General features: G+C 37.9%; 1 protein-coding gene across 1 annotated transcript; it reads right to left on the bottom strand.

The window, feature by feature from the left end:
* Positions 1-370: 370 nt before the first annotated feature.
* LOC147497660 (cucumisin-like) lies at positions 371-4,072 on the bottom strand. The gene is made up of 5 exons (XM_086562958.1): positions 4,045-4,072; positions 1,884-2,054; positions 1,552-1,789; positions 842-1,361; positions 371-595 (listed from the first exon to the last, which is right to left on the bottom strand). The coding sequence occupies exons 1-5, from the start codon at positions 4,070-4,072 to the stop codon at positions 587-589; spliced, it is 966 nt and encodes a 321-aa protein (XP_086419084.1). The 3' UTR covers positions 371-586.
* Positions 4,073-20,129: the final 16,057 nt, after the last annotated feature.

Here is a 20,129-nt window from a genome sequence, read left to right as displayed (position 1 = left end):
AGAAATCATGACTAAGAAGTAGGACTACTATCTCTACTTTCTTAGGTTCGATTGTAGGACGATTAGTATGTTATTATGTATGTTAGGCTTGAAGCCGGTCAGTATAGAGTCTTTGTGTTCATCCTTTTAATGATCTAACTCTTAGGGAGGCTGGTAAGGTTTAACCTTTTGCAATAATAATAGGTTGGGGTCTGCCTTAACCCCAGCTTAATCTTTTAAAAAAAAAACTCTTCAAACAACATCAGAAACACAATTCACAGACTAAGTCCCCAATTATATATTTTAAGCCAATAGATAGTCTTTTTCAAGGGAAAGAAACTTAAAAGTTGAAGAACTGCATTAGGCTGCATTTTTATAAGCTCACCTGGTGCTTGAAATATATGATGCAATATATTCGCCATCAGAATTAGTAACAGCAGAAGCTGGTAGAGGATATGGATATGGAACATCCCATTCTCCAACAGTGGCTATCATTATTGTTCCATAAGCACAATACACCAAAGGGCCGCTCCCGTCATTCCCCAAATCGATTGGATTGCATAAGACAATATTCCCTTTTGTTAAGTTCTGATCCATTTCGTCAGGTTCACAATACCTATTAAATACATGAAAGGAAACCATTCGAGAAATTAAAACAAAAATCTTTAATGAGAAAGTTATAGCTAATTACTCGTCTTGTACGAGCGGGTAGAACTTTTCACTTGTAGGAAAAACATTAATTGCATGCCCTTACTCGATACACGAAAAGTTCATAGTTAGACAGTTGACATAGGTAAAAAACATCCTCACTAACTTATTGCAAGTCGTGCCAACATTGATAGGAAACTAAAGAAACTCTTACCGTAAGGGTTTTATTGTTCCCAAGTGTTATATTCGTTATGAACTTACGATCCGTGGTGCTTGCTGCTACCGTTAGTATCCACGGTGCACCACTTTGTACGGTAACCGCTAAGAATCCCCTATTTCCAGCAGAAGCTGATGTGAGAATTCCATGCTGCATGGTATGAAATGCCCCGACAGCAATTGCACTTTCAGAATAATCATCCAAGTCAGTATTTTCGGTCCCAATTGAGACAGATAATATATCAACTCCATCTGCAATTGCGTCATCATAAGCGGCGAGGATGTCATGCTCAAGGCAATTTTTTTTCCAGCACACTTTGTACACAGCAATCCTAGCAGATGGAACAGCTCCTCGTGCAGTTCCTTCAGCAAAACCATAGTAGCTGACGTTTTTAACTTCATGTCCAGCTGCCGTGGATGCAGTGTGTGTGCCATGTCCTTCAAAATCACGTGGGGATCTTTCTTCCTCCGAGTGGAAATCTTGGTCACCTTTGTAAAACCTTGCCCCTATAATTTTGCTGCAGTTTACATACGGACAAGGAAGTGAGGAACAGAACGTACAACTAATTAACTGTCTCATACTCTATTTACTATTCGTTGCTTGAAGAGCTAAATATAATATAACCTAAAATGACAGTCATACGAGTTAGAAGGTTCTAAATCGATCATAAGATTTAACAAGTATTAATGAGTAAATAGAAGAAGTACTTGTTGCATGTGATATTTTGGCAAGTGCCCTTCCATTTCTTTGGAGGAATCCCAATACCATTATCATTGAAGCTCTCAGACTCTGGCCAGATTCCAGTGTCAATTAAACCGATAATAATGTTGCTCTCGACCTCAGGTATTCTCTTCACAGTACTCGGCAGACCCAAAAAATCCCAAGATCTAGTAGTATGAGTTTTAAGTGTTCTGCTTGGGAAAACTGAGATTACACCTTGCGCCCCTACAATTCAAGTTGTTTAATACAGGGTAACATACTATAACAAACACTAAAGAGAGTATCAATCAAAACCTCTGTTTTCAAAAGGAATACATACCAAGTAGCTTCTTACTCTCCTGTTCTGTGAGCCAGGCTGCAAATCCGTTGAAACTCTTTTTGTAGGTGTAAATTAAGGATTCTACTGGAGCGCTGCTCCGATGATTCAACAAAGAGAAAAAGTTAGAAATTACGGACAACACTTCTTTTAAAGTGTGTTCTCTTCCTTCATCTTAAAATTAAATGCAAATAAAGCATGGAATAATTCTATGAGTTGGACATAATTGATTAACCAATATACATAAAGACCCCTGCTATGTTTTTCAATGCCCTTAGTTATTACCATGAACAGTTCACTATAGTTGAACAATGACTTCTTATGGCAGAATTTCTGCCAAAGTAGTCCCTACGATTATGGTGGATTCATATTCATGGGTGAATGGAGTAGTTTGCATGTGATGTATTATGTAAGTGAATGTAGAATGCATATCCTTCAGATGACAATATGTCGATTGATATACCCCGTAAGTAGAATATTTGTTAAAAGGCTTCACCATGAGGCTTCAAAAAGATGTTGAAAATGTTAGTTTCAAGAGTGCATCGAAGGATTTATGCAGTTGTGCTTGACGGAATTGATGAGAAACTAATGCTTTAAGTTATTCTATAATCTAATGTTACCAGTGAAAATTTGTATGTGCAGCTGGCACAACATGTAAACTGGGGGAAACCAGATAAGAATAAGAAGCACAATCAATCCAACTCATGCGATCACAAAGTAACCATGTGCAGGATAGTAGAGGAGCTTACTTACAAGCTCAACAGACTTAGACAAGTTTAGTATCGATCTGATAAAAATGCTTAGTATAAGGTGCAGTTCAACAACAGAGGCTATTCACCGCTATATGGAAAGCCTTGACAAGGATATAGAATGTTAAAAACTTCTAGATGGCTAACCAAGCTTTTGTAAACTTCAACTGGGATAGCATATTTTGAGGATGGAGGTCTAAAGCAGAATGATCTGCTGACCATGCTCTATATATTGTTGGGAGCCAATATTAAACCCAATAACTGCTCCTTTAGACTGAACAGACTATGGGGGAGCCACCCCTTATTAGAGCAATTAAAAAATGCTCAAAAGGCATTAAAGGAAGATCTGGGCATGGAACTGAGATTATCTGTCATGTAGCACCAACTTACACAAAAAAACAAAATGAACTGATGCACTTCCAGGACTAGTTTAGCAGAAGAAAGAGATCCGGATGATACGATTGCTTCAAGAGTGACTAAAGATATCAAGGTCTGAATCAGGTAAACATCAGAACTTTGTTATGGAGAAAAATAGGTAAATTAAGTGGAAGGAGGAAAGCCAAAGAGATTCAGTATACGGTTCTTTCATGCACCAAGGAGAGAGAGACAAGGCCTAGCACAAGCACTGATTTCTGAAATAGAAGCTGAAGATGTTGAGCTGGCTACTGACTGTAAGTGGGTTTGACCACTTAGGTCCGCCCACATGGATCAAGGATCCATCCCCTATTTAAGCTACTCCCTGGATCGTAGGATCGTAGTCCTACTGGATAGAATATACACTGGATAGAATATAATCTATCATGAATCTCTTGTTGCGCAAGAGTCGTGGGAGTTAGCTATATGCTTGGTTGGTTTTATATACCTTACGAAGGTATTAGAAAAACAACAAGCAGAAGGAAAAAGAAAACAATTCTCGACTCTCTTCTTTCTCCATTCACCAAAGGGGTGGGCTTAAGGTGTGGATACAAAGGGGATTGATTCTAGTAACAATCTTTCTCAAGAGATAAGGTTAGTAACAACTCACAAGGTTATTATTCTTTGACTTCGGGTTTCTTTCGCTGGACAAGAGGTATGTTCTATAACTCGAATAACATGTTAATGTATTACTTACATTGGTATCGGAGCTGTTTATGTTTGTTGATTCGCCATTGTAACATGCATTGATAAAAATCAAGTTTTGTCAGTTTTTCTCAAAAACCATTAATAAACAATCTGTTGATTTTCGATCTCTACATGTCATGAGTTTTTAAAAACTAATTAGTAGGGTTTATTGCTCTTAGTGAGAGGAACGTTTTCCCAAAATTTCATGGAAAACCGTTGAGTAGAATGAGAGAAAACTCAAATCAAAGTTTTTGATAAAAACTGTTTTTTTTGTGGTTTTTTCAGAACTTTGAACTGTTTTTTGATCAAATTACAGATCTTATTAATGCTTAATATTTGCATGTTAGTAATCTATGTTGTGAGATCTTTGTAACAGTATAAAGTATGCTTCTTTTGGATCTATAATGTGATAGATACACGTCTCTAAACATGCCTACCTGGCCATAAATTTCTGCGAGTTTACTGAAGAAGATGACCGAGTTAGCTCATGAGTTGACTCGGTCAGAGCTTTTTCAAATCAGTGTAATAGGTTGAGTTGACTCAGTTCTCTGTTTTTTTTTTCTGACTCGTTTTACTTTTGAACCAACCCGACATTGAACCCGGTTCTATCCGGTTAAGTGTGAACCGGTTATAGTTTTTGGTCTGGTTCAGGCCTTTATTGAAAACTAATTAACCTGAAATTTCGTAACCAAGGGTTTTTTGACCCTTCTGAATCTGTTGATATCATCGGTTGATCGAAATTCCAAGTATAAGTTGCTGTGACAGTATATCTTAGATGAACCGGTATAATGTTTATGAGCCGGTTCAAGCTTTTGGAGACGGCCAAATGATCTGTTTTTTTTATACATGGGTTTTTGACACTTCTGAATCCATTGGGATAGATCCCAGGTCATGATTCTGAGCTTAACATATACTTACAGTAGAATTATATGATTATTTATGCCATAAAATGATAGATATTATTCTTTGTTTATGTTTGGCATATTTTTTTTATCATATTAAGTGGAATATGATTAGTAGAGGTTTTGTTCCTCCTAATATGGAATTTTTTCAAAAATCAATTGGAAGATATACTCTATATTTACATTATTGGGAGATGATTATGAGCTTTGCAAGTTTTCGATCCCAATATGTGGAATAAGATAATATTTTCTTGGATTGGTTTTTTTTTTGGAATAAATTTAAAAGAATGTGTATAGACTAATGTTATATCCACCATTGCATATATGTAGAAAATGGATACTGAGAAAACTTAGTTGCGACATATGTCAATCTTGCGAAATCGAATGTAGTGATGGCCACCAAGACCGTAGTACTTGAGACCTTAACCATGGAACTAAACTTGATGGGACAAACTATGATATATGGCATAGGAAAATTCAATACCTCTTGAATGAGCAAGAACTCGGGGAACACTTAACCATTTCGATGGCCCAACCCGAGATTGGACGATGGGACTACTGACCCAAAATCGTCGTGACCTTGAGATTTTTCAAGCATGGACCAAGTTAGATCGTCGGCGCTACATTGTTGAAAGCAAAGATGCATGATGATCCGATTGGAGAATATGAGACATTCTCCACAGCTAAGGACATGTGGGATCAACTGAAATTTGCTTTCGGTGGAACATCAACTACTAGACTTAGAAGTCTAGTTTTAAAGTTTGAGATGTTCAGGAAAGATCCTAAGGCAACCATGCCTGAACACCTAAGGGTGTTATCAAGCATGATTCGCGAGCTAAAGGCCGCAGGAAATGTCCTTACTGATGAGCAGCAAGTCCAAGCTGTGATAAGATATCTCCCTGATTCTTGGATGCACATGAAGCAAATCATGACTCACAATGAGAGTATTAAGAATTTTTTTGATATTTCTCGACATTGTGAGCTTGAGGCGGAGCACCAGGATGCGAACCGTAATGCTTCTGCCCTAATCGCATCTGGCGAGCGCAAGACAAATGGGTCTAAGCTCAAGGGTAATAACAAACCCAAGAAACAAGGAGGGGCTAATAAGTTGGCTCCTAAGGCAAGCATAGCCAAGCGCCACAGAGGCAAGCGTGGTGGAAAGAAAGAAATTGATATGACCAAAGTGAAATGCTACAACTGTAAGCAGATGGGACACTTCACTCGTGATTGCACTGAGCCGAAGCATGTATCCATTTCCCCTGACTCTCATCACATAAGAGTATGTACCCATGTTTTAGTTGCTCATTCTCTCCCTGAATGGATTGTAGATACAGGAGCAACTAGGCATGTAGCTCGAGAGTGAGTAGGGTTTGTAGATTATCGTCGAATTCCAGAAAACACCCAAGGCTTTATATGGGAAATGGCACTAGTGAAGATGCATTAGGAATTGGTACATACCAACTCTCATTATGCACTGGGCGCGTACTTCTTCTACATGATGTGCTTTATGTTCCTGGAATTCAAAGATAATCGCTTCGCTTTTAGCACTTCTTTCTTTTGGATATTCTTTTTGATTTTAAGGTCGATAGGTTGGATATTAAGTTGGATGGTATTGTTTTTGGACATGGATTCCTTATGAATAATTTCTTTAAAGTTGAATTTAATGATTCTGTTTCTTCATTATCTTACATGGCTAGTGCAAGTAGAAATATTGATTCTGTTACTTGGCATGCTAGACTAGGTCATATAGGACAAGATAGGATGACCAGACTAGCTAGAGAAGGACTATTGGGCCCACTCGCTAAGGTTGACCTACCTATATGTGAACCATGTTTAGCTGGTAAAGCATGTAGAAAGCCTTTTGGAAAGGCAGTAAGAGTTACTCAACCGCTTGAGCTAATCCACTCAGATATTTGTGGGCCTATGAATGTTAAGGCACGTCATGGCGCCTCTTATTTTCTCACTCTTATAGATGATTACTCATGATATGGTTATGTCTATCTGATAGCTCACCGCTATGAAGCTTTGAATTGTTTTAAACGCTTTATAGTAGAGGTTGAGACACAGAAAGAGAGGAGCTTAAAAACTCTTCGAACTGACCGAGGACGTGAATACTTATCTGATCAGTTCAAGGAATTATGTGAGAAAAAGGGGATACGCAGACAATTAACTATTTTTATACTCCGCAACAAAATGGTGTAGCGGAGAGAAGAAATAGAACTCTTTTAGATATGGTTAGATCAATGATGGCAAAGTAATCTCCCTATATCATTTTGGGGGATGCACTTTTTGGCGACTGCCTACATACTTAACCGAAGTGCCTTACCGGTCGGTTCCTTCAACACCTTATGAACTTTGGAAAGGCTTAAAAGCCCCGTTTGGAGCATTTGCGCCCATGGGGTTCAGCAGGTTTTGTTCACAACATCTCCCATAAGTATGGGAAACTAGGCCCTAGAGCTAAAAAGTGTATCTTGGTAAGGTATTCTGATAGCTCAAAAGGTTATGTTATGTATGGTGAACATCCTGATGGAGGTATGACAGAAATAGAGTCTCGCGATATAGATTTCATTGAGAATGATTTTCCTAGCATAAGTAACACGAAGAAAGATCTTGACCTCTATGAGATAGAGGAGTATGAAGACATCCTACCATCTTCAAGCGAGGGTGGGGAATTAATTTCTCATCCTGTAATCGCTGAAGATAATGGGAGTGGTTTTCAACCTAGTGGGAGTGTACCAGACAGTGGGAGTGTACCACTAGATTCTCCACAAGATCTTCAAGTGCGTAGGAGTAAATGTGGAAATATTCCCTGTCGTCATTTCGAGATTGAAGGGGATATTTTTATGTGTACTCCATTAGATGAGGAAAAACCTACTTCTTTCAAAGAAGCAATTTCTTCTCCTGCTAGAGACAAGTGGATGGCTGCTATGCAAGATGAGATGAGCTCAATGGGTAAAAATGAGGTATGGGAGTTAGTTAATCTTCCGCCTGGGCGTAAAACTGTTGAAAATAAATGGATTTTTAAAGTTAAACGCAAGGCAGATGGTTCAATTGACAAGCATAAAGCACGCCTTGTGGCGAAAGGTTATACCCAACAACAAGGTATAGACTATGAAGAGACATTCTCCCCTGTGGTGAGATTCGCTTCAATTTGCCTCATTCTAGCTATTGTCGCACAACAGGATTTAGAACTTTTTCAAATGGATGTTAAGACCGCATTTCTCAATGGAGAATTAAAGGAAGAGATCTATATGGCTCAACCGATTGGTTTTGAGGTCCAAGGACAAGAGCGCAAAGTTTGCCGCCTAAAACGTTCTATATATGGCCTTAAACAGTCGTCTAGGCAATGGTATCTCAGATTTCACAATTCCATTACCTCAATTGGTTTTGAGATGATTGAAGAAGATCACTGCGTGTACACTAAATGATCCAGAAAGAGTTTTCTTATCCTTTCGTTGTATGTTGATGACATTCTTTTAGCTGGGAATGATATGGATTCCATTGTTGCCACTAAGAAGTGGTTGTTCTCCAATTTTGAAATGAAGGATATGGGTGAAGCAGACTATGTGTTAGGAGTTAAGATCACGAGAGATCGCAAAAAGAAATTTCTTGGTTTGTCTCAGGAGACTTACATTAGAAAAATTCTTGAGCGTTTCCGTATGCAAAACTCCAAACCAATAGACACCCCATTGGAAAAAGGATGTGACTTAAACCTTGATCAGTGTCCCAAAACTAAAGAAGAAAAGAATCAAATGTCCAATGTGCCATATGCGGCTGCAATTGGTAGTCTGATGTATGCCATGATGTGTACTCGACCAGATATCAGTTTTGCAGTCGGGTTAGTCAGTCGTTATCAGAGTAATCCTGGTCCAGCTCATTGGAAAGCTGTGAAAAGGATACTCAGATATCTACAAGGGACTGCTGATTTTGTCCTAAGTTACCATGGTGGAGACTTGAAACTGAAAGGTTACACCGATGCAGACTGGGCTGGTGATAAAGATGAGCGCAAGTCCACTTCGGGTTATGCTTTTATGCTCGGAGGTGGAATTATTACTTGGTGTAGTCAAAAGCAAAAATGTGTTTCTTTATCTACAATGGAGTCAGAGTATGTTGCTTGCTCAGCTGCAGTCCAAGAAGCTGTTTGGCTAAGGAAATTCTTGATACACTTAGATATCACAGCTCATGCAGAGGATGCAGTATTACTTTATAGTGATAGCACTGCAGCTCTGGCATTTGCAAAGGATCCTAAGTATCATGGGAAGGCCAAACACATAGAGACTCGTTTTCACTACATTCGAGATAAGGTTGCAATAGGAGAAGTGGTCTTGAAACATATCTCCACGCTTAACATGTTAGCTGATCCCATGACTAAACCTATTGCACGAGATGTGTTTAAATCTCATGTTAGGAATATGGGACTTCATAGGATTTGATATGTTTGGACATATTTTATGTAATTGACATTGTTTATGATATATTTCATTAATTCAGATTTTTTGGAATATTCTTTTAATTACACATTCTTGATTTGTTTTTTGTCACCGGGCATGAATCGACCTACTCACATGGGTGATTCACCTTGGCGCTTGGAGAGAGCGAGCAAGATGAGACATCTATATTCTTGGCGCTAGATGAGCGAAAAGAATATTTTTAAAATTTTTGAATGTCGCCTTAGTTAGAACTAAGATGAGACCTTATAAAATAAAGGTCGAACATAAAATTTATCCACAATTTTATGGAGCCCAGAAGTTGCTTCCGAAAATGAGTGTTTTTCTTAACAGGCGCTAGAGAGTGACTGGGATAAAACTCAAGTTAGGCGCTTGTTTAGCGACTAGACTAAGATTCGTATGGTGTTACAGTTTTGCAAGTGACATACCCATTTTTATGGGATAACACCATATCATACATAACATATTGTATGTGCTTTGTCGACCAATAGTGAGAACAATGAATGAATCCTTTCTTCATTGTTATGTGAGCCACTAGGATAATTGAAACTTTTTCCCATAGTATGCCTTTCTTAACCTAAGGTTATGTCATGAAGAGAATATTTGGTGACGCTACTTTAGTGTGCTTCCTAAGTACGACGAGATTTACCGTATTACGGGGCATTTCTAGGAAAGCGACTGAATATAATTGAAATGGCATGAATGTTTAGGGAAGACTTTTTGATATTACATCTATTTTGTGACTCATAGTGGGCCCGCGACCATATTTTAATATGTCATGAGTACAAAACAAGGAGGGGATGTAGCGCTACTGCTTTAAACGAGGGATTAAGAGTCCGATTCGGTGTAATCAACAATGTCTAAGGCATATACGAGATGCTTCTGGGTGATGTGTTTTTATTAGTTGGGTGAAAACTTAATAATATCGCTCCTGTTGCTCTTTGTTCTTCTCGTGAGGTCGCACACCTTATTCCCTATATGCAAAGATGAGTAATAGAGATATTGAGATTTGCCCTATGTGGGCGAGTGGGAGTTGTAAGTGGGTTCGACCACTTAGGTCCGCCCACATGGATCAAGGATCCATCCCCTATTTAAGCTACTCCCTGGATCGTAGGATCGTAGTCCTACTTGATAGAATATACACTAGATAGAATATAATCTATCATGAATCTCTTGTTGGGCAAGAGTCGTGGGAGTTAGCTATATGCTTGGTTGGTTTTATATACCTTACGAAGGTATTAGAAAAACAACAAGCAGAAGGAAAAATTAAAGAAAACAATTCTCGACTCTTTTCTTTCTCCATTCACCAAAGGGGTGGGCTTAAGGTGTGGATACAAAGGGGATTGATTCTAGTAACAATCCTTCTCAAGAGACAAGGCTAGTAACAACTCACAAGGTTCGTTATTATTGTTTGACTTCGGGTTTCTTCCGCTGGACAAGAGGTATGTTCTATAACTCGAATAGCATGTTAATGTATTACTTACATGGCAAGAAAGAATCAAAACATACGTTGTTGACTACTATGAGAGCAAGTTCAGGGAAAAGCAAGTGGATATTACTAAAACCTTGTTAGTTTAGACCCAATGGCATGGAGGTCTTTTTGGTTAAGATTACACCAAAGCTGGTTGATAATAGGTTTGATGAAAATTTGAGAGGTTGATACCATAAGAACAAATTGGGCTCATAGAAGGTAAGCATTCTAAAGAATAGGTTTGATACCAGTTAAAATTTATGGTACTTTGTATGGGTACCATCTACGGGAAGTATGTTACACATGTGGCGTTATCAAAAAATGGATATCAAAAAATTCATCGTCACTACTGCCAAAATATCTCTCTTTAGAAGGGGTGGCCCTTGTACGTGGGTTTTTAAAGGTTCAAAAGGGTGTGGGACACAAGGTGCTGAGGAAGCAGGGAGAAAATAACTACTTCACGGAATGTAAACTCTCTAAACACATATTCAGAGTGAAAGGATTTCAAGGGTCCAAGTCATCTGCTCTTGCAAATAAATGACATAATTTTGTTCAGTAAAAGAGAATTCACAAATTTTACGAATATCTCTAGGTTAATTACTAAAAAATATCATCTCTCCAATGGACTAGGTATGAATGAATGAGAATGTAAAGCGTTCATGGGAGTAATGCCCCTCAATAAGCAAGATAGACTGGTGGAAACAGTGGATGTTGAAAAGGGTATTTCCCTAAGAAATACGTAGGAAGCACCTGTAATTCAAGTCAAAGTAGCTAGAGCTAGCACTAGATTGAGGCCTGATAATTAAAATCAAGAAGAAGACAAAAAGTTGGATAGAAAAGATGCCATCATTTCAACAACAGAAGTATAGTCATCGAGTCTGTGTTACGCATCATTCCTATCTACAGTATGGCCGTTTAAATTTGGCCTACGAGTTTAATAAGAGATTCAGAAAGAGTAAAAACTTTATATGTGCCGAGCCTGAAGTCAGAAAGGAATGAAACAACCATGAAGTGGGACCGTGGGAGTTGAATTGCAACCCTTGTGATGACTGACGTTCAGAGATAAAAAAGTTGAAAGAGGCGAAACTTAGCCATGTTAACGAAACTAACATGGAGCTTAAGGAATGGAGACAATGACTTTGTAATACTTGTGATCGGAAAAAAAAGGGTGACATGATAAATATCATAGGCCTTCCTTTGTATGGTCTGGGATTAACACCTGGGGAAACTAACAGTGTATGCTTAAGCACAGTTGATAGTTGGACCAGGGGAAAAAAAGACCTGTGACCGACCATCTGATAGATTAATGGTCAACTCTATACAAGGTTTTTTTTCCATCAAGCAAGAAAGCAAAAGCTTTTTTTTTTTTTTTTTGAAATAACTAGGGATTCAGGCTGCCCAACCTTTTATTTAAAATAAGTTCTAAAGTACATTTTTCCTTCTTTATCCCCCTTGATCATATCATTAAGTTTGTGATCCAATGGGAGAATAAAATACAAAATACCATTACATAGTTCACTACTCTTGACAGATAATCTGCCACTACAATACTCTCCCTTAATACATGTTTGACTGTTACTACCTCAAACTTCAACATCTCATTGTGAATGTGAGCTACTATGTTCCTGCAATGCCACGGTGGTTTCTCATTCCTATTTAAAATTTGGACTCCCTGTAGAGAATCCGTTTGCACTTGGACCTTTCTTATGTTCATTTATATCGCACCTGCTAGCCCCTTGTGAATTCCCAAGAGCTCCTGATACAACACAGACAGTTTAAGAGAACTGCCACAATACGCCATCAACACATCACCTTTCCAGTCCCTTAGCGCACCCCCATAAGAAGCCTTCCATTTTGTACTGAACCATCAAAATTTAAAGCAATCGTACCTGCTTCCGGTTTGTTCCAGTTGATTTACCGCGATACCCAATTTAACCAGCAAAAACTATCAAGCAAGAAAGCAAAAGCTGACATGCTGTTACAGTGAGAACTCAGGTGAGTACACTGAACACTTGTTACAAGATTGTAGTATGGCCAGTACAGTAATGCAATATATATGTATACGGCAATGCAACATATATGTAAGTTTTTTTTTCTAAATTCGTTTCAAATTTAAGATGAAAAGTCTGTGTGCCTCTCTAAGTACTATTGATTTGTATCTAGATGCATGACCGCTTGTATATCACTGCAAATCAACAGTAACCGGAAAAGGACGTCTCAAACAAATTTATGTGGTTTGATCAGCACCAAAATATGATTGTTTGTGTACTCATCTTTATAGTGAATTTGGTAGTGGAAAACTACATAGAACATCTTCAGAACACACTATTGGCATCTATTATGCTCGGAAAAGTTTTGGTAAAGTTTTTTCTATATCAGGCACATGCACACTAACAAAACTCTGAACAGCTGAAATAATTTTTCTAAAGGACAGAAGAAGAAAGAAGAGTATACCTGCCCTCAAGGACTTGGCCTAGAACACTCAGATGGTGAGATTCAACAGAATGCTCTTCCTTGAGTTTTGCGCCCATGTATACAATGTAACCCTAACCAATTGTAAGAGAAATCAGTATCTCTAACTCTCTTTCAACCAAAGCACCAAATTGAAACAAATAAAGTATCAGAAGAACTAAATTAGATACATCTCTTGTATCCAAAGTTCTGCATGGAAGGATATGTTTTTTTTACCTTTCTCTCCGTTTGGGCATTGACAGCAAGTTGGTTGACACCAACTGAGACTATCTAGGAGCAACGTAAAGACTATCCATGCACTGGTGAAGAATTTAGCCATTGCAAAGTTTTGAAATTCAGACCCAAGATGAAGCGAAGCAGAGGGGTTAACAAACGTTTTTTTTTTGGTAAAACAAGGAAGTTGAGAAACCTTCCTGTTCTGATAGATTTGGTATAATTTGTCATACCATATATAGGCACCAAAATCTTGTGTACTTTGGAAAGAAAATATTTATGCCATCAATAGAAATTATGCTAAAGAGATTCTTTTAATTAGTTTGTTTCCTTTTCCATTTGGGGTGCATCATTATACTTTCTGCCGTGGCCAGCTGATAAAGAAGTCCAACGTTCGAATATCGGGTAATAGTTTCCCTTCCTTTACCAAAATTTCCATGAGTTTTATATTACAGTACTAACAAAGGAAAGTACAACATTCATCCAATTCAATAAGTATCCTTCATGTGAGAGAGGAGGTGAGCATTATTACTCCATTACTGGAAGAGAGGAAGAAAATGGAGAAGTCCTTCTGGACACGTGTTCAAGGTTGGACTCGCACGTGGACTAGCATTTCCTGGTAGTACATTGGGATTCTTGCATGAGTAAATGTAATCCTGTTTCTCAGTTTGACCACCATTTGGATTTTTCAGGTGAGAGACCACCCACCTATGTCTACGGAAAACTGTGTGAAGGAAACTGCTCTCTAGTCAAATGTTGTTCAGATGGCTTCATTTTTATCAGTTCCAGATTTTCAGAAGTTAACTGCATATGCAAAGTAGTACGGTTCTGATTAGATTCACGAATGTGGGTCAAAATCTTAAGGATGGAATGGGAATTAGATATAAAACTTGGTCAATGGCCTTTCTCACTATCTGTATTCCAGGATTATACTTGTGTTGGAATATATCGTAAGAGGAGTAATGGATGGTAATTTACATTGATACGGTTCAAACAACTGGGGCACCACAATTTTAAGATATTCTAATCCTAGAGGGCAAGAGGATTATTACAATCTACATTAGGCTCTGTTTGGCAGCATGGATTCGCCAACCTGTACAAGGAATAAGACCCTAGATAAGATATTTAGTTGTTTGGTCCAGTCCATTTTCAGTATATGGGCCACAACTTATGATTTGCGAAAACAGAAATGGCCCAATACCGGGTGTATCGTTATCATAGCAAATAGGTGTGATTCACTAACGTGTACAGTGGGAAGGATGAGAGAGAAAAAACAAAATAATAAATTTGATCGATAGAAACTCAAAAAGAACAAAGAAAAGAAAAACCTTCTTTCTCCTCCATCTAAACTTTTTGCCGGACTAGCTTCCATGGTATTAGCATCTCATTTGAAATGGAGAACTTCTTCCATACTATAATCCCAAATTCTCTCCACAACTAATTGAAAAATACCCTTTAATTTTTAGTCGATGCGTAAGCAAAATCAATAATATCTTTTGATTTCTCGGATTTAAAGATGGAATTCCTCCAAATTCAGTAGATACAAGATTACACCCAATTTGGAGTTGCTCTAAAAGAAATTGATGTTATTTCTCTTTGTAAGTTTCTTTTAAATAATATAGAAATATGTATGGAGTTGTTACTTGTTAGTTGTGAATAAGTTGTGAAGCTTGATCCAATAATCTGATTTTGGTTGAATTGAAGGTTGGGATTTTAATTTGAAGCATTATGAATTATTTTTTTGTATGCTTTTCTTTTCTCATTAAATTGTGGTGGGATAATTTTTCGAGGGAGGCTAAGAGAGAACCAAACACTTTCTACAATCGATCATATGTAAGACATCAACTACAAGAATTGGATACTCCAAACATGATCAAATACCACGTTGTACTGCACTAGTTTTTGCTGCCAAACAGAGCCTTACTGAACTAAATGTCGTGAATTAAGGACCATGAATTCTCATTTCTCAAAGTTCTTTTTTTTTCGGTCAAAGTTCTTGATATGCCAAATTGCTATTTTGACATACAGAAACACTTTATAAGAGCATCTCTAGATGGTAGTATAATAGTATCTCTAGGTGGTAGTATAACATGTGTTTTTCTTCAAATTTGAAGGAAAGGCTTGAAATTTCTCTGAATTCCATCTCTAGGTGGCCTCAAATCCGGTCGCATCACCTGCTTGTTTGCATTCTTATTCGCAAATTTGGCAATTTGGATGCGGATGCGGCGAGACATTGGTAATGGCGCGCGCCATTGCAAATGTCGCCCAAATTTTTTTTTTACTTTGACCACACACTGCGTCACTACTACTGGCGCACGCTATTGCCAATGTCACATGCTCCAACGGAAAAAAAAACGGGAAAAAAACAGCCGAAATTCTACATTCATATATCTACACTCATCTCCTTCTTCATTTTATATACACTCATCTCTTTCTTCATTCTTATCAAACAACTAAACCATTTCACACACAACAAAACAAGGCAATTACAATGTCACAACCAAAACAAGGCAGGAGTCCAAGTTGGACAAATGAAGAAAATATTGCTCTTACTAGAACGTGGATTGAGATTGGAGAAGATCTTATAGTAGGGAATTATCAATCGGGACAAGTGTATTGGGAACGAATTATGGGTAGGATGAATGAAATTCAAGGTTTTGACCGCAACCGTAAGTGGAAGGGAGTCTCACAACGTTGGACGATTCTTTTACCGTTCTTCAACAAATATCATGCTATACTAAGAAAGCTTGAAGAACAACCTCCAAGCGGGTGAGGACATGAAGACATTGTAAGATTCGTTTATACTTTGTTTAATTTATACTTCGTTTATATACTACGTGAAGACATTGATATTGATATTATATATATATATATATATATATATATATATATATATATATATATATATATATTTTTTTTTTTTTTTTTTTTTTTTATTTTTTTTTTTTTGAATAAACGTAGCTTACAGACGCGGCAGCAACTTATGCGGCTACTACTGGGAAACCATGGGTATGGCAAGATTGTTATAAGCTAGTAAAAAATACGCCAAAGTGGCAAAGAACTCAGTTACGCAATGAAACGCTTGCTCCAAGACCAAAGAAGAAAACAAGATCCGGAGATCTTGAAGGCTTCGATTCTTCACCCTCAACCCCAACCCCTTCAACAACTCACTCTAACCCTTCACCTTCACTGCACTCAGAATACGATCCTAGTAGTACCGAAGGTTTTTTGGAGAGGTCGGTCGGTAGGAAGCAGAGCAAAGAAATTGAGAAGAATAAGAAAATTGCTTCTACTGTCGAGGGTAATGTTCCATCCACTAATAAAAATATGGATGAATTTCTTGAAGCTTTTAAAGAAAGTCAAAGAAATAGAGAAGAGATTCTAAATGGGCAATTTCAAACTATGATGAAATTGAAGCAAGAGAAGACACAAAAAAAGTTATTTTTGAAGCAAGAAAAACTCTGTGTTAGATGTGTTAAAGAGGAGGAAAATGATACTAGGTTGTTGGCAATGTCACTCGACAAACTCAATCCTTGTGCGCGAAGGATTTTAGAGCTAAAACAAGAAACAATTGTAGCTAAATATGAAAAAAAGGTTAGACCAAGTATTACAAATGAAGCTTCCGATGGTGAAGGAGCCAATGATGAAGAAAATGATGACTGGCTTGATAACTATAGTAACTCTAGTAGTATGTAATAAGGGTGATATGTAATAGTTGTCTTTTATTTATTTATTTTTATTTTATGCTTTTGCAATCATGTATTAGTTGTCGTTTTATTAATAAAAATTGCAATTTATTTGCTAAATCAAATTGATCAAAGGAAGTAAATTAGAACTTATCAAAATGATCAAATGAACAATTTTAAATCACACAACATAATAATAATAATCGTCATACAACAAAATTAATATTATAAATCATCAAGTCTTCACTTCCTACATACGCCTCCTCGACCGTGAACTCCTCCTCGACTGTCCTTCTGTTGAACTCTCCATCTGTTCATGTGATGAACTCACCCTTGTGCGATGAATCTGAGACTGTAACTCATCAACCTGGCGTTGCAAATCGTCATAATCCACATGAGCCTGGAAAAGAAGTCTCTCTCTCTCTCTTAACACTATAGGCGAATACCAAAGAGCACAAGCCATCATTTACACGAAGGCATGTGTCATATCTCATGCGTAGCTCATCCTGAAATATTATTCATTAATAATTTATGACATTCTCATAATAAACAAAAATAATAAACCAAAACCAATAAAAATAATTACCAGAGGCAGATGTCCAAGGTCAGGCTCTAACTATACGGCGCGAGTGTCATCAATAGAAGAAATGGGATGGTAAATCGTCTGGCCACTCGGATCACTCAAACTGAAAACCCAAGGCCACTTTGGTCGAGGGTGATCCGGCTATTGAACAAATGTGTGTGTCCAGTCCATCTTTGAAAGCGTCGGTACCGTGATGGTCGGCCAATATGAAATTCACATCTGACACCCATTCTGTGAACCGTATGAATGTTGCATGTATGACCCACAGCTAGGAGCAAATGACCAATAGATACCCTAAACTAATAACGGTAATACTACTCATAAGTCTGCAATGTAACTAGGTCAGAAGCTACTAGCCAACTCCATTGCACGATTCTCTCGAGGACTTGCTGTAAGGTCATGTCCTTCGCCTCTGATACATGGGTAGGCAGATCAGGGGGGATACCAAAGCATGGTGTGAGCTGTCTGTAACATCTATCCCCTAAATACCACTCCATATCACTCCCACAAGTGAATACCATCCTCCTATGAGAAATGAACAATGCGTATCTACAGTCATTCGCGCCGAGGTGCACAGATGTCCGCCAAGGCCTCTAAACAATAGAAGCATGTGTACTAAGCTCGATCTGGGTTTGGACAGAAGTTAGGTTATGACTGATCTCACTGGTCAGACAAGCTCAACGAGGTCCGTGCCAAGCCCTGAGCCTAGGCCTCTCATCGGTGTACTCTGTGAGGATAGGATTTGCAACACGGAAATACTCATAAAACCATACCTCTAAGAGAATGACAAGCCTTCCCATCTGGGGACTACTAATTAACAACACCAGTCTGCCGAGAAGCCCTATCTAAACAATGCAACAAATTACAGTATATGGCTCCACCAAAATCAATACGCCCAACTCATGCAAGTGCTTAAAGTTGGCTAGATACCCCAAGTTAATCATGGAATGGCCAGAAGGAAGAAACAAGACGCCCATCAAATACATACAGAAAGCTCTTACAAACTTATCAACATGTGCTTGACCATCATCAGAATCAAGTGACAAATAAATTATTAAAAACTGCAACCCATCATCATTAGTCAACGGTGTAATATATGCAGCCTTGATACCATAAATCCTAACACCAGCACTGTCATATGACTCCTCGGTTAGACAAGGAAAGAAAGTTTTCATTTGGGCACAACTCTGGAATTCAGTGCTATATCTCAACGGCTGACCTAATCCTATTCTCAAACCAGATATCATATGAAAATCTAGTGGAGTGAAGCCCAACTCTCCCTGAGGGAGGTGAAAAGTATGTGTACTATCCCACCATCTCTCAACTAAACCATTGATAACTCCCTAAATGTCAGTCTTATTGTAAGGTATGTCAACTAGATGACTAAAGGGAGTCGCTAGAATTGCATATCTAACATGGTCAAGTGCACCGACTGTTTTAATATCATCCCACCACGTCTTAAGTACACGTGGAGTGCACCGAACCCGATACATAACACATCTCTGATGTACGTAAAATGAAACTAAAATTAAAAAAATTAAAATAAAAATGTACGTATTTAACTACTAAAATTAACTATTACTACTACTATAATATATGAAATTAAAATACATACATGTTGTTCAAGAACAACTCTTGAGACATTCCTATCATGAAACCTAGGGGTGTCTCTTTTTGCCGAATTTCTAATTTTTCCGAAATCCGACCTGAAATTGGTCTGGCTCTGGGTGTAGTTTTCATGGGCCGATTTTCTGATTTCCGAAAAAAAATTGGATCGGATTCGGATATAACTCTAAAAACCGATCCGATCCGAAAGTTCCGATATTATTGCCAATTTATTCCAAAAATATGTACTTCTCTTACTATCCACTTGATTAGATCTCGACCGTTCATTCATTTTCTAGTTTTTTACTTCCAAAAACAAAACAAAAACATAACCTAGCCGCTACTTCCCCACTTGAATTGGACCACTCCACTGTCATTACACCGTCTGCCATAACAACAATGATATGAAAAAAAATGTCATTGAGTCATACAATGACTTCGGACCAATCAAAAGCCAAATTCAATAGATAGAATGCTATGTAAAGCTACTTAGAGTCCAAGACCAGAATCCATTATTCATGCAGACACTTCACGCTTCAATTTCAACACACAAAAAAGATTGAAACATTTACAAATACCCGGACCTCAACAGAATGCAATGCTTCTTTGTTGGTGGTATGAGTTCTTTTCTCATTTTTCTTGGATCACTTGTTTGAATGAAAATAGGTTTTCTCAGTAAACAAGTGCGTATTGTTGTTGGTACATTGGTGTTGTGGACATGGTTTTCTCTCCCTACAATGAACATTGGCGTATCATATTCCAAAAATAATTGAAAGTAAAGAGATCTTTGAAAATTTAGCAAGTATTCCGAAATTTCCGAGTTATTCCGAAATTTCTGAAAGTTCCGAAATTGGAAATATATTTTGAATCCGAAAAAAAATTGGATCGGATTTGGCTAGCATATTAGGTTCCAAAAAAAAATCAGAAAAATTCCGAAAGAGGTTAATCCGATCCGATCTGATCCGAAGTCACCCCTAATGAAACCTTATAGACACCGGTCTAAGATGGCTGAAATCAAT

This window comes from Coptis chinensis, chromosome 5 (assembly GCF_015680905.1).
Source record: "Coptis chinensis isolate HL-2020 chromosome 5, ASM1568090v1, whole genome shotgun sequence".
In the NCBI taxonomy this organism is placed as follows: domain Eukaryota; kingdom Viridiplantae; phylum Streptophyta; class Magnoliopsida; order Ranunculales; family Ranunculaceae; genus Coptis; species Coptis chinensis.
This window is presented reverse-complemented; position numbering and strand designations above follow the sequence as displayed.

Coding starts and splice junctions, on each gene's coding strand:
- LOC147497660 (XM_086562958.1), bottom strand. CDS start 4,072: ATGCAAATATTAAGCATTAATAAGATCT. Junction 2,055..4,044: donor ATTAAGCATTAATAAGATCT/GTAATTTGATCA, acceptor TTTAATTTTAAG/ATGAAGGAAGAGAACACACT. Junction 1,362..1,551: donor CAAAATATCACATGCAACAA/GTACTTCTTCTA, acceptor TGTAAACTGCAG/CAAAATTATAGGGGCAAGGT.